A 21,960-nucleotide genomic window follows, 5' to 3' on the forward strand; every position below is an offset into this window, starting at 1 on the left:
TTAAAATAATATTTTTAGTATAATAGTAATATATCTTAGCACATAAGAATGGAGAATATAGAAGAATACAAAGAAAATAGAATTAATCTTTAATGTTACTTTCCTAAGGCTATTACTGTTAATAATTTGGTATATTTCCATTCAGTATCATATGTACATATACACTGTCATAGTTTATGTAGATTGTTATATCTTGCCCTCTTGACTTCAGATTAAGTTATAATTCTTTTCTAATGTCCCTTACTATTAAGGACTTGATAATATCCCATTGTGTATCATATGTTGACCATTAGAGTTGTCTCTACTTTTTAAATAGAAATTGTTGCTATAAATATCCTTGTGCCAATATCTTTGCATTCATCCCTGATTTCCATAGGATGCATTCCAAGGACTGGATTTAATGGGTCAACATTATGATATTTTAAGGCCCTTGATGCCTACTGCCCAGTTACCTTCTAGAAAGGTTGTACCAGCAACATTCCTGCCAATAATGGATAAGAATGTCTGTATCACTATAGCTTTGCTGAGAGCTGAATCTATATCATATATTATTAAAATTTTCTCTCAATTCCTTAGGTTCTATTTTGCATTTATTATTAGTGAGGTTGAACACTTTTTCCCCCAAAGCACTTTTTTTACTAGAACCAGAAGCTCATTTCACAGTTGTATCTTTTTTACTCTGGAAAGGAAAGTATCAGGGCAAACAAAATAATGTATTTAAAGGATTCTTCAGGATAATACAAATGCTATCAGCCTCTATAATTACCACCAATCATTGCCCATAGGTCAGTCACACACTGAAACAGAAACTCATTAATAGCACATACGCAAATGAGGCTTCTGAAACTGTCAGTATAACGTCATCATTCTTAAGTGCTTCTCCAAGATCTGAGCTTTATGTTTTCTTCAGAATTTGCCACTCACCCTAGGAGACAGAGTGTTTTTGCAAATCTGTGCCCTGAATGCAGCCTCTTCCAATTTGCCATCCTTACAGCCAGGATTTCTGAACCTGGTTCTCCACTATCTGGGAAATGAACTTTGGGCTCTGTCCCAAAAGTGTGTTGGGAAGATATTTCTAAGGTTTGCTTCTTCAGAGTGTTTTAATATTTACTTGTGAGTCATCGACATTGAACAGTTCTGTCCTGGTTCTGCTGTGAGCTTGTTGTATGACTGTAGTTGGATAGTCTCATCCTCTCTGACAATAATGTTATCTGTCAATATGATGGGAATAGCATTGTATTAACTCTTAGAGAAAATAGCAGGACACTTTCTTGGTTGTAGAGTGTAATCACAGTATTTTAGATTCTGTGTTTACTGATTCCATTAATTTTTATTCTGAATCACCTGATCTTTACAACCTATCACCTGAAGGTCCTGATAGTGACTTCATTCTACATATCTGAAGTGTAATTCTGCATTGATTTGTCTATCAGCAGGAGAGCATGGAAACTGCAGTAAAATTGCACAAGCAGTGGAGTGTGTAATGGGTGTCATCTAACTGGGTAAACATGGGAATCTAAATCCCAGACCCACCCTATGCTATATGATCTGTGTATGCGATTCCCATTCATTCTGCTGAGATGACCAATAGTATCTTAAAGGTATCAACAGTATGATTTTCTTAGTTCACTAAATGATACTCATGGCAAATTGTTTTTTAAAAACAAGCAACAATTCTGCTCTAATATTTAAATTGCTTCTTTGCAGAAAAAACTAAAATCACTATAGTAAAAACCTTCAATGCATCAGGTATGACTTATCAATATCAAGACTTTCTTTTTTATAACTAAAGTAAAATTAAACAAATGGCTGATGTTAATGTTTTCTTTCTCTTTTTTCCTACCTTTTAAAAATGAAAGCTGTTCTTAATGAATAGATGTTTATGCACCGGGTACCTGAAGTTGTACTAAGTGTTGGGATTGTACTTCTAGTCTGTGGGGAGCGACAAGGCAAATAAACAGATAATTAACATGAATATGTTGTATGCAGATAAAGGCAGTGATTACACAACTGTTTTTGACATGGTTAAGAAGCATAGGAGATAGAGGGGCTAATGACTATCAATGAGATGCAGTTTATGAAGGAAAGATCCTTAAAGAAGTGAATCTTAATCTCTTTTTAAATAAAAAAAGGGATGTACTTTTAGGCACTTTGTGCAAGATTAGGGATAAATGACATGGTTAACAAAGGTTTCTGGTTGCTTTAAAGCAGAGGTTGGCAATCTATGGGCTATGGGCCAAATTCACCTTTTATGACCCACAAAGCCTAAAATATTTACTGTTTGACGCTTTACAAAGTTTTCTCACTCGTGATTTAAAGGACAACCTGTGGCCATGTACTTGGGGGACATTACTGATAACAACCCTAGCAATAGGAAAGAAAATTCTCAGTATGAGTAAGCAGCATGAGACAAACATCACTGGAAATGAAGGTGCCATTAAAATTTAGAGAAAGATGAGATGTGATAGAATGAAAAGCTTAGTAAGCAACAGACCAATAGTTGTATGAAACATTTAATGCATTACTACCCACCATCTATATATTGTATAATTGCATAGTATATATTTCTAATGAGTTATATCCATAAGCAAGTATATTTAAAATGAAATCATTCTCTTTTGATGTGGGAAACTTTGCTGTGGAACAATATAGACATCTACATTTCAGGTAACTTTTGGCACCTAAATTCAGTTTGCTCACAAAATCAAAAACTAGCTGAACCATGATGCCTACACACCCAATGTCAACTAAATCATTCTGGCAGAAACCATATCATACACATTAATTCAAATTGTAATTTTAGTTTGTGTCCAAACTAGTTCTCTTAGGAAAGAATTAAGCACTCATAAAGTGTGATGGTAATAAAATAGCAATGAAGCACTGTGTCCATAATTTCGACAAAACAGGACCTAACAAGGATACAAAAATATTCCTTAATATAACAACCTTTTCCCCTTGGCAGTTTGCTTAGTACATTGTCAGCATTTGTCCCTCACATTTACAACAGATTTCTTATACTATTCCAAGAGGATGAAATTAATGAAGGAAAGATTCTTAGAGTAGTAAACCCTGAACTATTTTCAAATCAAAGAAGAGATGTATTCCTTTCACCTTTGCTGAAAGTGTTTCTCAGGTTAATATGTATGAAGTTTTTTGTTCTAATGTGGCTTATTTCATCTCCCATTCATCTTTGCCTCCTGCATATGCCTGTGTGGTCTGTTGTCCTGGCCATTACTCCATTTTGCCCTCACTATATCTTTTTTTTTTTTTTTTTACTGGCTAGTATCACTCATTAGATTGTAAGCTTGTTGAATGCAGGGTTTGTATTTGTAATCTCATAAGGCCTATAGAATATGGTAGGCATTCAGCAAATATTTTTTGAATTTTGTAGTTTTTGCCCATGTGAAATGATATCATGACATTGGTGTTATTTCATACATACATTTGCATAAGGAGCTGAGATCAGCATTAGAATGTTCATGTACTCCCTCCCTTACCATGAAAAAATGGAGAATCTAAGAGTAAGGGCTATTTCATTTAAAGTCTCTATGCTAGATTTGTATTCATACTGTTCTGTTTGTATTGGACAGGTGAGAGATTAATTGGGAACGGGACAAGAAATTTTAGGGAGGAGTAGGGGATCAGACACTGATGTACTAAAGAATAGTAAACAATCAAGTTCCATAGCTGACTAACTAAGAAATGAAAACTCTCATTCTTTTAGTCTTTGTGGAATTCATCCAGCCAATTATACCCAACGTATAATATTTTTGGTCCACCCTTGATGCCTAAATTCATGAATTCTCTTGACAATGTAATATACAAGTGAAGGTGTTGACATGCTTAACCGGCTGGGTTGTGTTTTCTTTGCAGGAGTCAAACCCCAGAGAAATATCTGCAATTTGTCATCTATTTGCAATGACTCAGGTTAGTTCTTGTGCACATTGTATGTTACTGGATAAATTAGCTTCATAGAGAAAAATGGTTTTTCTCCTCTAGAGTGTATGATGTATGCCTCTTGATCTGTCTCTTTTCATACCACCTGGCTATTATGAATCCCAAATGAAAACAAAAGCAAATTTTAGATTTGGCTGGAATTATCTTCCCATTGCATAGTGAAATGATGGATTAACTTCTTTAATATGAGAACATGAAGCTGTACACCAAACATTTTTCACCATAGCTTTAAATCCATAACTAATGCACTTAGAGTTGATTCATGAACATAATTAATAATGAACTTAATTATTGAAAGCCACTTCTTATATATAAATCCCTCCAGCTTTTCCATAGGACCTTAAGTATTATTATAGCTTAGAAACAAGATGTTGTCTTCTACTAAAAATAAAACAAACCACTCTACTAGAATGTTGAAAACCTCACGTACACCTAGTTAATTGGGTGCTAATTCCAGTAGTGCTCATAAGTGGATTTTGCCATCTCTAGCTAAGACTGCCCCCTATTTTTAAAAATTGAGATGGAAATCTCTTGAGGACATGCTATTTTTGAAACGAGAATATTTTCCCTCCTGCCATGGGCCAGATGGAATGAAACAATCACTTTTCTCACATTGGTTTGGCTCTCTGGGCTCCCTTCCTCGTTGAGACCAATGAAAGCAGATGTAAACAACAGAAAAATATGGTGTGACAGGTCAGAATTGGATCATGGGAAGAGAGAAGAGGAAGGTAACAAAATATTTTATAATATTAAAGTCTTAGTATGACTCCATGAATATAAAAAGAAACACTTATTAGAGGAATGCTTTCATTTTATTCTGTTCCCTTTAACAGTTTAGTAATTTGTTTGAAAAACATAGGAGCATTCGGTGAATAGAACTAATGCACATTTGGAAATGTAAAAAATTTTAAAAAGAAAAGCAAATGTAAGAAACAGTTGCAAGTAAAACAAGTTAAGGTTGGACAGTTTAGAAAACAAGAAAACTTTCTGTTGAAAAATATTCCACAAACACGTTCCATTTGAGTGAGTGTGAGATTTGCTTATATGAGCTTTCTCCTGATAGTATGCTCCAGGTAGAATACAGCAGAAAAATATCATCTGGTTTTGATTCAAGAAAAAATAAACACATTTCACTTTCATATATTGTGTAACTCTCTCTTCTTCTTCCCTCCCTCCTCTCTTTACTGAATTCTCCATAATTTCATTATTTTTGTGCTTCCTCTATGTTTGGACTGGTGACTAATGTCTACTTTAGTGTTGTGTCTACATGATGTTTGATAACTGTTTGAAAATTGAACATTTAGTAAAAAAAAAAAACAAACTGGTCATCTTGAATAACAGATGTCAGAAAGCTGGTTGGAGTAATGTTTTCCCTAATTAAGTGACTGAATTGACCATTTGTTTTAGTGTCTGTTGAAAACAACCTCATCAGGGGACCAACTCTTTTGGCACCAGAAATCCCACAATATCCTGCCAGAAACTAGAAACCTTCATTTCTTGCAGGTTCCAATCTGGGTTCATTAAGGGAAATGGAGGCTAGTGAAGAAACTGGGAGCTGACTAGCCACAGTTAGGCTGAGAGTAAAAAGGTAGAAAGGTGGTGGCTTCCTGGTTGCTCTGCTACCACTGTGCTCCTAGCACATTTATGAAAATCATCACGCCCTCAACAAGACTGAAGGATGAACTTGAAGAATAGAGAGGTGAGGGAGAGAAATTTTGGGTGTCAACCAGGGGCACACACACTAACTCAGTTTATACAAGCTAAGATTTCTTTTCAAAAATGGATAAATAATTCTATGCATGTATCAAGAATCTTTACTTTTAATACTTATGTACTATATTAATTGAAATTTCAGTATCAGAGTTGAAGTTCTCGGTAGAAAAGTTGCTGAAATAGATAAATCATGTTAATCTCTGGTCTAGTGGCTTTGTTGGCCATTTTAAGTGGAAGTGGACCACTGGGAACTGGGCTATGGGAATCAGCTGTACTTTGGGGTGCAATAAAAAAGATAAGATGAGGAGGCCTTCAACCCTCTAGCTCAGGAGTTGGCAAACTACCGCCCATGGTCCAAATATATCTTGCTACTTGTTTTTGTAGGTAAAGTTTTATTGGCACACAGCCACACCTATTCATTTACATATTGTCTATGGCTGTTTTTGCACTACAAAGTTGAGTAGTTTCAAGAGACCATATGACCCACAAAACCTCAAATATTTACTACCTGTCTGATATTTCACAAAAAAGTTGGCTGACCTCTGCTCTATAGTTATATGACATCCTTGCCCTTTTGCTCAAGAGGCCAGTTTTTTGTCTCTATATTATGAAGTACACACAATGTACCTCTGTTAAGGGGTCTCTATTTTATTTGTTTCCAGATAGAGTCAAAGCCCCTCCTAGTATACCCTGTAGAAAAAATGTTGAATAGAATTGACTTCAATGTTACCCAAAGCGAGCATTTTAGGAACAAGGTTTCCTGGTATATCTGGGATGAAAGTCCCAATGAGTTGTTCAACTGAAGAAAAGATTTGCCCTGCACTCTATTCAGGTTTCAAAGCAAAATCTCAACTTTGTTTCTGGGAAACATACTGCATTTGGTAGCTGTATTTTTAAAAAGAAAAAAACAAAAACACCAGCAAGGAATAAATGGATTCCCATAAGGTTGCTAAACTTCTGAGAAACACTTTCCCTCCCTCTCTTATCTATGTAACTGTAACTATAACAACTTTAAAATATATATGTATATTTTTAAAAACATTAACTTTAGTCCACGGTTCTCCCAGTTAGCATCTTTAAAGGAACAAAGTTCTGATGAGAAGCATGTAGGGATAAAATTTCTCCCCCCCACACACACTTTTTAAAAAGGTCTATTACTTCAATAATGAATTATTTTTAAAAGATGATAACTAATTTTTCTTCCAGTAGAAAAGAGAGAGAGGCTTGCCCTGGAGACCAGAAGCTGCAGGTGGACAGGTCTCCCACCTGGCCATACACCCAGGCTACCAGGGCCCAGACCTGTCCACCTCTGGCTTGGCACCTAAAAGATAAGGGCCCTCATGGGGGGCAGCTCAGGGCAGAGCCTCCCACCACCCCAGCCAGGGAGTGGCCTACTCAGTATACAGGATGATGTCAGTTGATGATGATGAAGGGAAGGGACTCCAGACACCCAAATCCAGTGCCTATGTAGACTTCAGGGATATCAAAGTCTTGGGGGAGGGGGGGGCAGGGCAGCCGCATGGAGTGTCTCTCACTCACACTGGTTTCTGAGGACTGTGTGAAGGGCTGTGCCCCCAGCCCAGATGGGTACAGACAGGCCAAAGTTCTGGGTTCAGGCTGGGCTCTGTGCCCACGGCCCCCTGCCTATCTGGCTTTGCCACAGAAGTCTACCCTCCTGGGCTGGGTTTCAGGACAGTGGCTGTACTTAGGAACAGGATGTTGGGCACGATGATGTAGTAATTCTCCAAGCTGCTGGACTTGTTGCTGGAATTGGAAGTTGCAGTATTCCAGGAAAGACACTGTGTCATTGCCATTGAAGGTGATGTTGCTCTGGTGCTGGAACTCCCTATACACGGAGGGCCTGCCTCCTGCAGCTGCAGCTTCTTGCCCTGGAGGATCTCGTTGGGATTGCGATGTCAAGAACTAGATGGAGAAGTAGAAGGGGAAGGGATCACATTCCACATGCTGAAGGACAGGCTACCAGGGTCGATGCACACATTCTTGTGGACCTGCAGCTTGATAATGGAGGGCACCACTACGATCATGACGGAGCCAAGCATGGCCACAGCAACCCAGTGAAGCCCAGCACCCAGGCTGCCCAGCATGCTCTGGCTGCCCATGTCTGTGTGCCTCGGTGCACAAGGGGCACTCCTGGGGCTCCTTACGTGAAGGGAACAGGGTCGTGGCAGAGGCAACAGAGGTGGCGACTCTGGGATGCGGGTCATGGTGGGCCTTGGACAGTGGTCCATTAAGCAGCCCGGCAGGTGGCTAGCGGTTTTATGCACCGTCACGGGTGCCTTTGGACCACCTCTGGCACCGGGATTCAGGCAGGATAAAGTTTCTTGACAAGGGAACAAGTGTTCCTTCTTTCCGCACTCGTACATAAAATTTATAGTTTATATTTTCTGAAAATTATAGTGAGTAATTTTCTGATACAAAAGAGAGTAAATGTGAATAACAGCAAAGAATTTGATGAAACTTTGTTTTTAAAGTAATTTGATAATCTTTTTCTGTATTACATTAATCCTCAAGCTCTAAGGATGCAAGTCTCAATTTTCTTTTTTAAAAATTTATTTTTAGAATTTTTTAGAGGCGAGATAATATTTCAATATGAAGAAGAAAACAATGTTACTGAGGTAGGTTTTAAAGATTTTCCTTATTACAATCTTAAGGAATTCATGTGTATTTAAGTATTTGTTTAAGGCTCAGATTTCTGATATTTGGCATATTTATCTACTTTTATGACCAAATATAAATAAATTTGCTTGTTGAATCCTTAGCTTTGCTAAGAGGGCTTGATTTCATAATAATCTTGGTATTTTGTTAATAATTATATTTTAGTTTTCACTAGGTTTGCTGCTGAATGTTTATATAATATAATGCTATTACCAATCAAAATGTAAAATTATATTAGAAACTAACAAGAAGAAATATAATATATATTGAATCTAAGAATAATCCTCTGAAAGTGACCCTATTCGCCCTGTGTGGGATTCAGATATAGTAGTATCAGCCTCCTGTAACCCAGATTGATTCAGAGGATCCCATCTACACGTGGTTTGTTCATTCAGTGAATATTTCCTGAGTACCTACTATGTGCCTGGCAATGAGCCAGGTTCTAGAAATATAGCGATGACTGCTATCAAGTTTCCCTTTTTACACTGAGATCTTTTACTTAAATCTGGGACCTTTCATGTAGAGAGCTTTAATAGTGTTCTTTTGAGGGGAATAATGAAAGACAGATGGAATAACAAAAGACAGAAATTAGCACATCACACTTGATGCAGAACATTTTTTAAAGAAAACAAAAACTGGCTCAGTCTATATGGGTTCCATCATTTGCTAGGTAGTATTCCATGCAGTTAGTATTTATAGTCCTTAGGGTGTAGTTCTTTGGGTGGCCAACAAAGCTAAAGAAAAACTTCTTGTAAGAGAGTATAAGAAAACAGTATTTGTTGTATTCTTAATGATTTTGTGCTTCTAACAGAATCAAAATATGCCTAATGGCACCTTGACTGGAGTCCTGTCTCTAAGTGAATTGAAGTGAGTAATCTGCTGTTTGATTTAAAACTTAAGACATCAACTATGGAAAGATACTTGTTGAGTTATCTTTGCTTTTGGAAACTGTGAATAAGAAAGAGACCTAAAAGTTATAGAGAACTGGTTCTTGTGTTCTTTGCAAACTATAACCATAATCAACTGTCATCAATTAATATCCCTGTGAGGCTCTTCTCTTTGACGCTATTAAATTACCTCCATTTGAATTAGTATTTGAGTAATATGCCTTGGTAGCCAGCAAGGTTGAAAGAAGAGTTCAAGGTAAGACTTCATTGATACCATTTGTTCATGCTTTCATGAAGCATCAGTGATTGACAAGGCAGGGAGAAGTCTTTGTTAAGTAGACCTCAGTTTACAAATAGATGCCCCCCGGTTAGACAATAGGTCAAAATGTGGGCCAGCAGTTGGCCTAGGCCAGGACAGTCTTACTCTGCCCACTGGGAGGGGAAACTTTATGTTTTTGCCCTCATGGCAGGGAAGCAGCATCAGAGATGAAGTTCATCTACTCTCTACCTTGCTGCTACCTCTCAAATGAAGTTGTTCTAAACTTTTAACCAAATTCAAAAGCTCTGGGGAGTGTGTGTGATGACACTGAAGAGAAAAACCTTTTGTAGGTCAAAGCAAACAAAATTGTTTTGAAGTCTCGTCCTTTAATTAGCATTTTGACCTGGCTGCTTCTGATGATTCAGCAGTGCCTAGGTGGAGAGGAACATCATACAGGATTCCACCTGGTGGATATCAAACATTCCTAGGGCTCTTCTGAGTCTATAGTGGCAAAAAGTTATAGTGAAAACTAGGATGGGCAGGGATGTTATTCATGTCCTTTATATGCCTATTTTTTCTTACCTTCTGATAAAAATCTAGCTTTTCTAACTATTCAAAGTATATGTGTGACATAATCAATGTCCTAGAAGGATTTTAAACTTAGATAGGCAATAGTAGTAATAGAAAACATTTTTTTAACTCACAGATTTATAAATAGAATACAACTTAGTGTACTTGTAATTCATCTTAATTACTAGCCTTGAAATAGAGATGAGTTCATTCAAAGCCACCAAGCATTTGTTGAGCACCTACTATGTGCTGGGGGATACAAATGGGGATAAACTCAACTCTCTGAAATGGAAAACTAGGCTGCATATTAAAATCACTTGGGGAGCTTTTAAAAACACTGATGCCCAGGCACACTCAATAACAATTAAATCAGTATTTGGGGACTGAGATGCGGGCACGAGCATTTTTTAATGCTCCACTGGTGGTTCCAACATGAGGCCATTTTGGGAGCCTAGAGTCTGGTAGGAAAGATGCAGAATGGGAACAAACGATAACACTAGAGTACGATCCCTAAGATGAAGGTCACATGTACAAGGTACCAAAGGATGTTCTAAGTATCTGAATAAAGAACAGATTGGACATGAGTGGAATGCACAGGGAAATCTCCAGAAAGGTGACCTCTGAGTATAGTTATGGAGGAGTGGCTCCTGCCAGCTCAAAAAGCTGACTACTCTTGCCGCCATCCTTCCCTTCTTCTTCCCTCCAAACCTTGCCTGGAGCCACCTAGAACTATTGCCCATTCCTTGGAGCAGGGTTTCTCAACCTTAGCACTATTGACATTTGGGGCCTGATAGTTCTTTGTCATGTAGGATTGTCCTATACGTTGTAGGATGCGTAACAGATCCCTGGGCTCCACCCACTAGATTCCAGTAGCACCCCACCCCCAATTGTGACAAGAAGAAATGTCTCTAGATATTGCCAGATGTCCGCTGGGGGACAGTGCCACCCCAGGTTGAGAACCACTGCCTTAGACTGAATTTTTAAACTAGATTTATTTCATCTTAACCTCATATGAATCTCTGTCACATTGAAGAAATGCAAGTGTTGTTGGAATGAGATTGGAGGAGAGGAATGAGGGAAATTCCTAAAGAGTTGTAAGGAGGGGAAGGCAGGGCTGGAGAGTGCTAGATGGCAGGCAGGGTCAGTTAGAAAGGGAATGAAGGAGAAATCAGAGGCCCAGGCCTCCAGGGTGAGTGGCTGGCCTGTCTCAGAAATTTTGCCTCTGGTCAGGCAGCTCTTCCTCTGGCCTTCTGCCAGACGCTGCCTGGGAGCTTAATGAATAAGATTGTTCAACCATAAATTTTCTATCTTGCAACTGTTGGCTAGTACCAATACAGCTTTGGTCTGTTTAGTTTCCCTTGTCATAGAAATAATTTACTTTTCCCACATTGGAATCTCTTATTATACCCAGTATTTCTTCAAAGTGAACACTGCAAGCAATAAATACTATATGTTTAATGTATTTGGTAAAAATCTAACTTGTTTTGAATTTAACATTCCCAATAATCTCCTTCATGTCAATTTCTCTCACTTTATTAACAGACGAACAGAGCTCAACAAAACCCTGCAAGCCCTAAGTGAGGTAATCATGGTACACCCTGTACCTTGTTTATAATTGTTATTTGGGGGAAAGCATGGAGTTTTGCATTCCTGAGGAGATATGTATTCAAATCCCCCCAAATCTGTCATGTAAAAGAGTGAATGCACTAGTTCCATTACCCCAAAAATCAAAACTAGGCACAACGGATGGACATTATAAGGAGGTGGATTTTCCTTCATGTAAAACCAAAAGTTTCTTAAAACAAGAACCCCAGGAGAATGAGCTTTCTTGTGTGATAGTGAACTCCCTGACACTAGAGGTATCTATCTAAGCAGAGTCTGTATAGCCTGAATAGCTTTGATCATATGTCATAAATCTGGTAGGAATGTGAATTGGATGATCCCTAGGAGTTCTTGTGGCTCTAAGATTCAGTGATGCTGTGATTAGTGCAAGGTTGTCTTGTCTGACACTTTCAACTGTCAAAGTAACATATATATACTTTTGTTGTTTCAGACTTATTTTATAGTGTGTGCCACAGCAGAAGCTCAAAGGTCAGTAATTTTTAATACTTTTTAAAATATCGTTATTTCTCTACTCATGAGAAATAAAGTATTGAGGAGTCTTAGTTTGCAAATTCAAAGACAATCTTCTAAAATAAATACATATTAATGACATTTTCAATATATGTATTTTTTTTCTTCCAAACACTCATCAATCTGTCACAACCATCTTCTCATTTCTTTGTGAAACACAGATGGGGGTAGTGTCAGGGCTGCTGGCCTCAAGTTCTATGAGGCTAAGGATCATCAGTGTCCTTAGCCCCAAACAGGACTAAGAAATGGCTCACAGTGGTCCAGTCAGGTTGAAGGAGAGTCAGAGAAGAAGGAACACAATTTGGAACATGGGAGAAGAAGGAGAGGGAGGAAAAGATTGGAAAGAAAGAGCAAAGAAGAAATTAAAAAGTGTATTCAGAGGTGAATCAGAGATTGCCCAACAATTATTTGAGGTGGCACAGATTATCATCTTAAATTGTGTCCATTGGTTGTCCTGGCTGCATAAGCTAACAGCTTATAGGTCAATAATCTCACTACCTGAACCTTGAGCATTCTGTGAGAGTAAAAATCCTAGAAAATGACAGATTTCTACTCATCAAACTATTCATTGGTACAAATAATGGCAAGTCCTCCATGAAACTGTACATCGAATCCCTATCCACTATACGTATTTAGTTCATTTCACGTACAGTACCTCTTTTTGATCTTTGCAATATTAATGTTTTCACCTAAAGCAAGATTAAGTAGAAAGAAACAGAGAATGTTAAATTACCAGTTATCTAATAATATAGATTGGATTGCCAGAGAGATTTTGGATTTAAGAGACCAGTATTCATCTAGGCTGGTATTTGAAAGGGCTCCTATGATAGAAACTCAAATGCTTACAGATACCAGGCAAGTAGTCAGCTGGGGGTAAGACCCTAGATGTCAAGATGCTTGTCTTTGAAGACAAATTTCACCCCTGCCTATTCATTGTGCAGGCAGGTAAAATGAATCAGCAGCTGTGTGTGGTCAGAGGGTCTCTGGTTTGCAACCTCTGTGAATGTAAACCTCTTTAAATGTTTTATCCTATAAAGTCTTTTGGATAAAGTTCAGACCATGGTACCTGGGTGTTTATAAGCTTATAGGGTTACACTGCAAGTTAACAGTGTCACTATCTCCTTTCCTCATTCTAAGTTTGAAAAACGACTATAAATATGTAGATAGGTTTCCAGTTTAGTAACATTCTGGTTGTATATTTTTCTCTTTATAGTACATTAAATTGTACATTCACAATAAAACTGAATAAGACAAAGAACATATGTGCTGTAATGGTGGCTTTGAAAGGAGTTAAGATTCATCCAATGGGTAAGTTGTCTCTATCTTTATTGCTGTGTTCATTTTCATACGGCTTTGATGTGTTCTTTTTTTAAATTGAAAAAATAATTAATAAATAGTAGCTTTCTGTTTTGATTCCTTTGTCCTTGGGAAGGTTTTAGGGAGCTGTAAATGGTGATTTTTCCTGCTTTCTTAATAAAATTTCAGTATACCATATTTGAAAACATGATAAACCCCATTGAGGAGAGACCTATTTGGAATGTTCGATCACTTGCTGCTGGGATCAGTTTACTTCTGAATTCCTCTTAGAAGTTGTTGAAGAGCAATTAATATTGTGTGCATATAGCCCTCCCCCGAATTATTCACTCAATATTTTTGAGCACCTACTATGTCTATGTAATTGTCAATATAATGGCATCCAATTTATTTTATCACCTGTTTTAGACAAATGCTCTTTAAAATGCAGTCAGTGTAAGAACCGTAATACTTGATGGGTCTGAGCTTCCATCTTGCCTTATTCTTGACCATGCATTTTCTTCTTTTTCTCCTTTTGTCTCCTCCAGAACAGTGCTGCTGTTCTGTCAGAATACCCTGCCCTTCCTCCCCAGAAGAATTAGAGAAGCTGCAGTGGTATGAGGCAAACATGTTGACTCTTTTCCTAAAAAAAGTAATATTTAATGGCCACGTTGGCCTTGGAATTTGGGAATTTTTACAATAAATAAGGGCTTTCAATTCCAGCACTTTTCAAACATTACTGCAAATGCCAATCACTGAGGATCTTGTTAAAATGCAGATTCTGATCACTAGGTCTGGGCAGGACCTGAGAGTCTGCATTTCTAACAGGCTCCCAGTGAAGCCAATGCTGCTGGTTCATGGACTCCACTTTAAGTAACAGGGGTCCAGACTATAGAGAGGTGGTTCTCAGGCCTGGCTGCACATTGGGATCATCTGGGGATTTTAAAAACACTGATGCCTGCAACCTATCCTCAGAGGTGGTGATGTCATTGGTCTGGGGTGCAGCCCGGGGTTCCGGGTGGTGTTAGATGGTTGCCAGAGGAGGAGACTCACTTCTTTGTTGCGCATTTGTGTCTCACATGCATCTCTCTGATTCTTTCCTTTAGTGACTTGCAGGATCCAATTATGTGTATTGCTGGTGGTTATCCACGTGACCCACCAGTTTCTTCTTCCGGCAATTCCATCCCAGTTGCTCCTCAGGCCACAGTTCTTTCCCGGGTCTCCAGTGCCTTCTCTTTAGCTGAGCCTCTAGACCATCCATCTGTGGTCACCCAGAGCCCAAAAGGGGTGATTCACCTTCCTACTCTCCAGACTTCAGCTCCCATAGCTTCTAGCCCTACCATTGATATGCGCCCCCAATCTGGAACTATTTCTTCAACTAGTCCCCAAACTGATCTTTCCTCCACTCTGCCACCTGTGAAATCCTCACTTCCTTCTCCCACCACATCTGCCCCTGTGAATGTCATCACGACCAGCACACCTCCTGACAAGACAGGTAAATATGAGCAGCTAAGCTGCTCCTATGTTTGTTGTAATTCTGGCTACCTAAAATGCAGTTGCCAGCCTGCCAAATGAAGATATCTGTAATAAGATCACAATGAGCCTTTCTTTTTATGATGTCTACTTATTTCAAGAGCTTTCTTTCAGGCATTCATAGAACATAGATATGGCTGAGTGAAATCGTTTGACCAAGAACTGAGAAATAGCCCTGAGGCGAGCACAGATCTCATTTTATCCATCTGAGTTATTTCATAGGTTTCTTTCTCCTACAAAAGGTTTTTGGGTCACTGTTTTCAACATTCTGAAGAAAATACTTTTGAACTGTTAAACACAGTGACTCCATTTAGACAGAAGACAAAATAAAACACTAGTGTTCTTGAAAATCAGTCAGTCACAGAGTGACAGAGCTGGGACTGAGCCAAGGTAGCCACAAGGAGGGGAGGAACATTCACAAGGCCTCGCGTGGGTCTGCATGGGCTCTCACAGGCAGTGAGGTCTGGGATAAGCCATTTTGCTCCTCCTGACTCAGCCTGTTCTACTTAAAGATAAAAGTGATCACACTAAGAGCACTTAGTTGAGAACAATGCAAGCATGAGAATGCCATGGGAACTGCAGAGGGTTCCCCAGAAACAAAGTAGGTTTAGGGGTAAAGGATAAAGGAAAGAAGGAAGGAAGCAGAAATAACTCTGGATACTCTCCAGAGTTTCAATTCAGTGAGTGAGAAGCAGGTCTTCCTCTAGAATTTACATTGGTTCAAGGCAAAACCAAATTCTTGGTGACTTGAGACTGGAGCTCAGGTTGTGGTCTCCACCCCTTCCACTCCAGTGCCAGCATCCCCAGGAGATTTGGAACTTCTGCCAAATGACTTGATATTTCTTCAAATTTGCACTGCTCTCTCTTAAGTAATTTTAAAAATAAATATGGACATTTTAGGCCACATAAAGTCATTGGGGCTCTAGTCGAGAGAAGGTTTAATGGCTGGTGAAGAATAAAGTAAAATTGAAGTTCATTAGCCTGAGCCTAAAATGCCCACCTTTCCAAAGCTATCCCCTTTGACCCTTAGAATCAACCTAACAGGCTACACAGAAAGGCCAGCAAGGTGGCCTCTTGCATCTATGCTTCCACCCCTGAGACCTGGGTTTCAGGGAATGAGACAATGGAATCAAAGTGGCATATGCATAAACTATGTGTTGGGGTATTACTTGGTAGCTAAAAAGTGAGTATAACTTAAGGGTTGCACAGGAGAGGAATGATGAAATATGATATTCTCACAATGACTCATGTAACATAATGACTATTATACAACCATGCATAAGAACAGCTAGACAGAAACTTGGGGGCATTTTTCAAGTCTTGAGTGAAGTGAAAATAACAATAAATAGTTTGCGCACAATGTTCATAACAGTATGTTATAACACATGGATAAAGTATAGAAAGGAATATGAAAAATAAGAAATAAGATGTTAAGTGGTCAAATTAAGAGACTTTTTGTTGTTAGACAGGTTTGTATCATTGCTTCCCAATTAAAAACACTATTAAAAATCAGGCTTACAGTTGGTAATTCAGCTATTAATTTCATAATATTCTCTTTTTCACACAAAGCACTTTTAGTTACCCATAAAAATTCCTGTACACATGATATAAATTAAATATAAGTATACTTATGCTCGTATGAATATACACTAAATACACTGATGTGCTTTTACATTTTTTTTTAGTTAGGTTTTCTTTTTTTAAAATATGTTTTAATTGACTTCAGAGAGAGGAAGGGAGAAGGAGAAAGATAAAAACATCAATGATGAGAAAGTCATTGATCAGCTGCCTCCTACAGATCTCCTACTGGGGATCAATTGAACCGTGACATCCTGGTTCATAGGTTGATGCTCAACCACTCAACCATGCTGGCCGGGCTAGTTAGGTTTCTTGAAGTATAATTTTCACACAGTAAAATTCATCCAGTTTTTATGGATGAATGAAAATTTTATAGTTCTATGAGGCTGAATAAACACCACAGTCATGTAACCACCATCATGATATATAACATTTCCACTACCCCCAGAGTTCCCTCGTATCTTGTAGTCGACCCCCTACCCACTTTGCCCATCCCCTGGCCACCACTGATCTGTTTTGTTTCCCTGTTTTTGGTTTTTCTAGAATGTCATATGGAGAGAATCATATAGTATGTAGCCTTTTGGGTCTGGCTTTTTTTCACTTAACATAATACATTGGAGAATTGGAGATCCATCCATGTTGTTGCATGTATCAGTAACTCATCCCTTTTTATTACTGAATAATATAGTCCATTGTATGGATGGACCACAATTTGTTTATCCATTCTGCAGTTGATGGACATTTGGCTTGTTTCCAGTTTGGGACTATCATGAAAAAGGCTGCTATAAATATTCATGAACAAGTCTTCCTTAAGACATGTTTTCATTTTCCTGGGGGGTAAATGCCTAATATTAGGTTTGCCAGATCACAGGGTACATGTTTCATTATTAGTGATGTTTTTCATTATGTCTTCATAAAGTGATTTGGCTCTTTGTTGCAGAAGTTGTTCCCACCAGTAGCATGACCATTTCTGATCTTGAACACCAAGTGTCTCAGATGGAGAAAACTCTGTCCTTAGGCAGCTTGGAGCCTAACCTCGCAGGAGAAATGATAAATCAAGTCAGCAAACTCCTCCATTCCCCACCCGCCTTGTTGGCTCCTCTGGCACAAAGGTATGACTTAGCATACTGACCCTATAGTGATACCGATGATTCTTACATGATTTTTCTCCCATTATGAGCTTCATAGTGACTTGTTAAGTTGCTACTCTATGTTCTGCTTAGACTGGGGAAAACAAAGTGGGAGTGCTGAATTTGAACTGCCACTTATCTTTACAGATTGCTAAAAGTAGTGGATGACATTGGCTTACAGCTGAATTTTTCAACCAAGACCATAAGTCTAACCTCCCCTTCTTTGGCTTTGGCTGTGATCAGAGTGAATTCCAGTAATTTCAACACAACTACCTTTGCTGCTCAAGACCCTGCAAATCTTCAGGTACATCCTAATTTAGTGTGGAAACAGCCTTTTCTTGTATATGATTTATCAAACCATATATCATATGATATATGATAGAGTCTTGTATATGTATGTGAGTATATGACTGAGGCAACTACTGCTTATAGTCAGGGGTGATATTCAAAATATCTAATATCTAGAACAATGAAGTACCACAGAATAAAAAAGGAAGAACATTGGTCTTGGCTGGAGCAGGATCTCAGTGGGTCATTGTTGCGCCCAGTGTTAACCCTTTAGCAGCTGGATTATAGAAGTTGGGGGGGGGGTGAGTTGGGGGAAGTATCTGCAGAGGGTTCTTGGTAACTGGGAGAGAGCAGGGACATCAGCTACTTGTCAACCCATTCGAATATTTTAACAAGTGTAATGACTACACTGGTATGAATAGTGGTACTGAATATCAATCCTGCTTCTAGTTGTTTTCTATCCACCTGTTAGAGGGACTGGACACTGGAAACATCCAAGTAAAACCAAGTCCTGCCTATTAACTTTATAGTCTTCCCTTTACAAGTTTAGTGCATGTGGTTCTATGAAGACTTTGCCCTAACAAGTCACCAAGTTGGTATGTTGCTGTTGAGGTCTCCCTGGAGTCTGCAGTTATCCTGCACACCCCCAACTTTATTGTGATATAAATGACATATAATATCCCATACTTTCTAACTGTTTCTGTGTATATTTAAAATGTTTTATTTCCTGCTCCAAGGCCTCATCTCCATATTACATGTCCCCTCTAACTTTGCAGTAGAGAAATAAGAACTGATTATACATAGACACACCACAGATAAATGCCCCGACATGATTCTCCATCTACTTAGTTGCTGTTGTTTTTTTCTAACTCCTTATTATACTAGTCCCAGACACTTTTATTATCTTTTATTTGATTTTCAGGTTTCTCTGGAAACTGAGGCTCCTGAGAATAGTATTGGCATTATTTCTCTGCCCTCATCGCTGATGAGTAATTTACCGGCTAATGATGTAGAGCTAGCTTCCAGGGTTCAGTTCAACTTTTTTGAAACACCTGCCCTGTTTCAGGTAAAGTTGACACTAACTGGTTTTGATTTAGGTTTTATTTGGGAGTGGGGTACTTATTCTTCTTTTAATCCTCACATATCTTAAGTCTGGTATAAGTCAAAAGAATTGCCAAAAAGCTGCAATTTATTTTTAAACAGGACCTAAGGATGCTAGTGATGATACATAACAATAACTGATACTTATGTTTACCAATGCCGAGCACTATCCTAAGCACTTAGAAATATTAATTCTAATCCTCTCAAGAACTCTGTGAGGAAGGAACTATTAAACTACAGTATTTTTCCCATTTTACAGATGAGAATATGAAGACACAGAGAGGTTAAGTAACTTACTTAAGGACACACAGCTTAAATCGCTTAATGTTATGTTCCCTTTAAGATTCATGAAGGTCCTGTTGGATCAATCTGTGAACTTTAACCGGGTATTTAGAGCACTGTATAGTGCAGCAAGTTCTGCTTCTACTTACAGTCCTTGGGAAAGTTACTTTATTCCCTGACCCTCAATTTCTGACCTAAAACAAACATTTGGATTAAATAGTCCTTAGGGTCCCTTCAAGCTCTAAAACTCTCTAATACCATTTCATTTTCCCTTGCCATTTTGTTGATTCTTTGGTGTGCTAGGACCCTTCCCTGGAGAACCTCTCCCTGATCAGTTACGTCATATCATCGAGTGTCGCGAACCTGACTGTCAAGAACTTGACAAGAAATGTGACGGTTACATTAAAGCACATCGACCAAAGCCAGGTGGGAGAGTCCTGTTTGGGCTGTTCACTGATCAGAAACATCTTGTGCAAACTATACCTGGAAGATTTGGCCTGAAAAAGGAGATACAGCAGAACCTTAAAACTCAGGGCAGTGTATAAGACTAGAGTCACATAGTCACTCCTTTGAATTTTAACATGCCTAAAGACTGACCAACCACCTAATCTCCAAGAAGGATCAATGCAAGAGCAAGCTCATCAATTGCTGAATTTCATTGCATTTCAACCCATGGCTGCAGGTCTGATTCTCACTTCCAAAGAGAAAACAACTCTCAGTTCAGTTCACATTGAGCATTATCTATGATCTCACTACTCAAAGTGGAGTCTGTAGACTCTTAGGCCTCACCCCAGACCCACTGAATCAGAATGTGCATTTTAACAAGGCCTCAAGGTGATTCTTAGGCACAATTGCTGAGTTTAAGAAGTGCTGACTTATATAAGACTCAGTTGCTTCTAGGGACAACTATAAAATAAGAAGTCTCCAAAAATTAAAAATGAGATTCTGAAATAAAGATAAATCAGTTTTTTCTTCCAATTGCTTTTCAGTTTTTCCAGTTCAGTAAATTAATTATTTGTGTTGTATCTTTCTACTGCAGGATGACTTAACAGTAAGATGCGTATTTTGGGACTTGGGCAGAAACGGTAGGTTCCAGTCATACCTTTTTCAAAGTCTTAAGTGGGTCAGGGTTGGGGGTAGGGGAGAAAGGGCAGTCATTGGTGCTGTGGCCTTGCTGATGGAACAGATACCTTCCCAATGCCAACAGGTGGCAGAGGAGGCTGGTCATCCAATGGCTGCTCTGTCAAAGACAGGAGACTGAATGAAACCATCTGTACCTGCAGCCACCTCACAAGCTTCGGTGTCCTACTGGTAATATTTCCACACTACCTGGCCTTAGATTGTGGGTCGGAGGGGTAGCTGGGCATCATACCATGATGTCTAATCTGCTGGATGACTTTGATAGCAGATATGATATTGTGGCAAAGTTATTGACCAATGAAATTACTCTTCTAATAAGTAAATGCACTTGAAGGACAATATTTGAACATGGAAGTATTTTTTCCCATTTTATTTTTACATTTAAGCTTTACTCATTTAAATAGTAGGAGGGCTAGGGAATTCAGATTAAAATGGGTAATAAAAATGGATAATAAAAATTGTTTAGTTTGCAATGCACTTTAAAATTGTTATAAAACACATTGACATAAATTATCTTATTTAAATCTCCTCAACAGCCCTGCAAGATAGGTAGAATAGGGCGTTATTATTGTCATTTTGATGAAGTCAGAATTAAGACTTGTTAGGTAACTGTCCAGTCATAGAACTAAGAAATATGTGACCCAGAAGCCAAATTCAAGTCTTTAGACTCCTAGCCCAGTGCTTCTCTATTGTACCATAAGACACTGATCAAGCACATGGGCTTTGGAGTCAGCCAGACCTGAATTTGGTTCCTGGCTCCTCCACTTCATAGCTGTGTGACCTTGGACAAATTACTTAACCTTTCTGGGTCTTAATTTCATTATCTTTACTTAATATTTGTGGCTACCTTGTCGGTTTGTTGAATGAACTATTGGATGGGTACTTAGAACACTTAATCAATGTAAATCATGACTCTTTTATTTAAAATATCTGGTCTTGAAAACAATATTTTATTTTCTAGGACCTAACACGAACATCCTTGCCAGCGGCTCAAATGATGGCTCTGACGTTTATCACATATATTGGTTGTGGGATTTCATCAATTTTTCTGTCAGTTACTCTTATAACCTACATAGCCTTTGAGTGAGTATCCATAACTGGAAACTTGGATTACAGGATATAGTGCTCACCTCCATTACCAAAATATATTAAGTGCATTCTCAGCCTTCCTTATCATGTACACACATCTAGTGGAGCCACCTATATGTAAAACTTCATGGTACTTTTTGGTTTATTACATTTGATCCCTGCCATTAGTCTATGCACTCACTGAAGGCAGGGGTTGTATCTGAAATCATCTTTGTACCATAACATGATGCCTGGTACTTAGTTAACATTAAGTGTGAAATGAAAGATGGGTGACAACCCCGAAACCTGACAGCTTACAATCTGAAATAGACCATAGATCCATGTATAGCAT

At 38.5% G+C, this 21,960-nt stretch overlaps 1 protein-coding gene across 3 annotated transcripts in view; it reads left to right on the forward strand.

Annotated features, from left to right (window-relative positions):
* Positions 1 to 21,960, forward strand: part of ADGRG2 (adhesion G protein-coupled receptor G2) — a 99,899-nt gene that overhangs the window by 59,786 nt on the left and 18,153 nt on the right. For 2 of the 3 annotated variants that reach the window (XM_081126594.1, XM_081126593.1), the window contains exons 5-19: positions 3,874 to 3,927; positions 8,251 to 8,306; positions 9,158 to 9,213; positions 11,605 to 11,644; positions 12,116 to 12,153; positions 13,409 to 13,503; positions 14,037 to 14,103; positions 14,595 to 14,983; positions 17,540 to 17,711; positions 17,877 to 18,033; positions 18,940 to 19,083; positions 19,704 to 19,826; positions 20,440 to 20,485; positions 20,608 to 20,711; positions 21,502 to 21,623. In XM_081126594.1, the coding sequence (XP_080982720.1) occupies positions 3,874 to 3,927; positions 8,251 to 8,306; positions 9,158 to 9,213; positions 11,605 to 11,644; positions 12,116 to 12,153; positions 13,409 to 13,503; positions 14,037 to 14,103; positions 14,595 to 14,983; positions 17,540 to 17,711; positions 17,877 to 18,033; positions 18,940 to 19,083; positions 19,704 to 19,826; positions 20,440 to 20,485; positions 20,608 to 20,711; positions 21,502 to 21,623 (1,663 nt within the window). Of the gene's footprint in view, positions 1 to 1,707; positions 1,750 to 3,873; positions 3,928 to 8,250; positions 8,307 to 9,157; positions 9,214 to 11,604; positions 11,645 to 12,115; positions 12,154 to 13,408; positions 13,504 to 14,036; positions 14,104 to 14,594; positions 14,984 to 17,539; positions 17,712 to 17,876; positions 18,034 to 18,939; positions 19,084 to 19,703; positions 19,827 to 20,439; positions 20,486 to 20,607; positions 20,712 to 21,501; positions 21,624 to 21,960 lie in introns of all 3 variants that reach the window. The other variant, XM_081126595.1, reaches the window with a different exon arrangement.

This window comes from Miniopterus schreibersii (assembly GCF_964146895.1).
Source record: "Miniopterus schreibersii genome assembly, chromosome: X".
NCBI classification, from domain to species: Eukaryota; Metazoa; Chordata; class Mammalia; order Chiroptera; family Miniopteridae; genus Miniopterus; species Miniopterus schreibersii.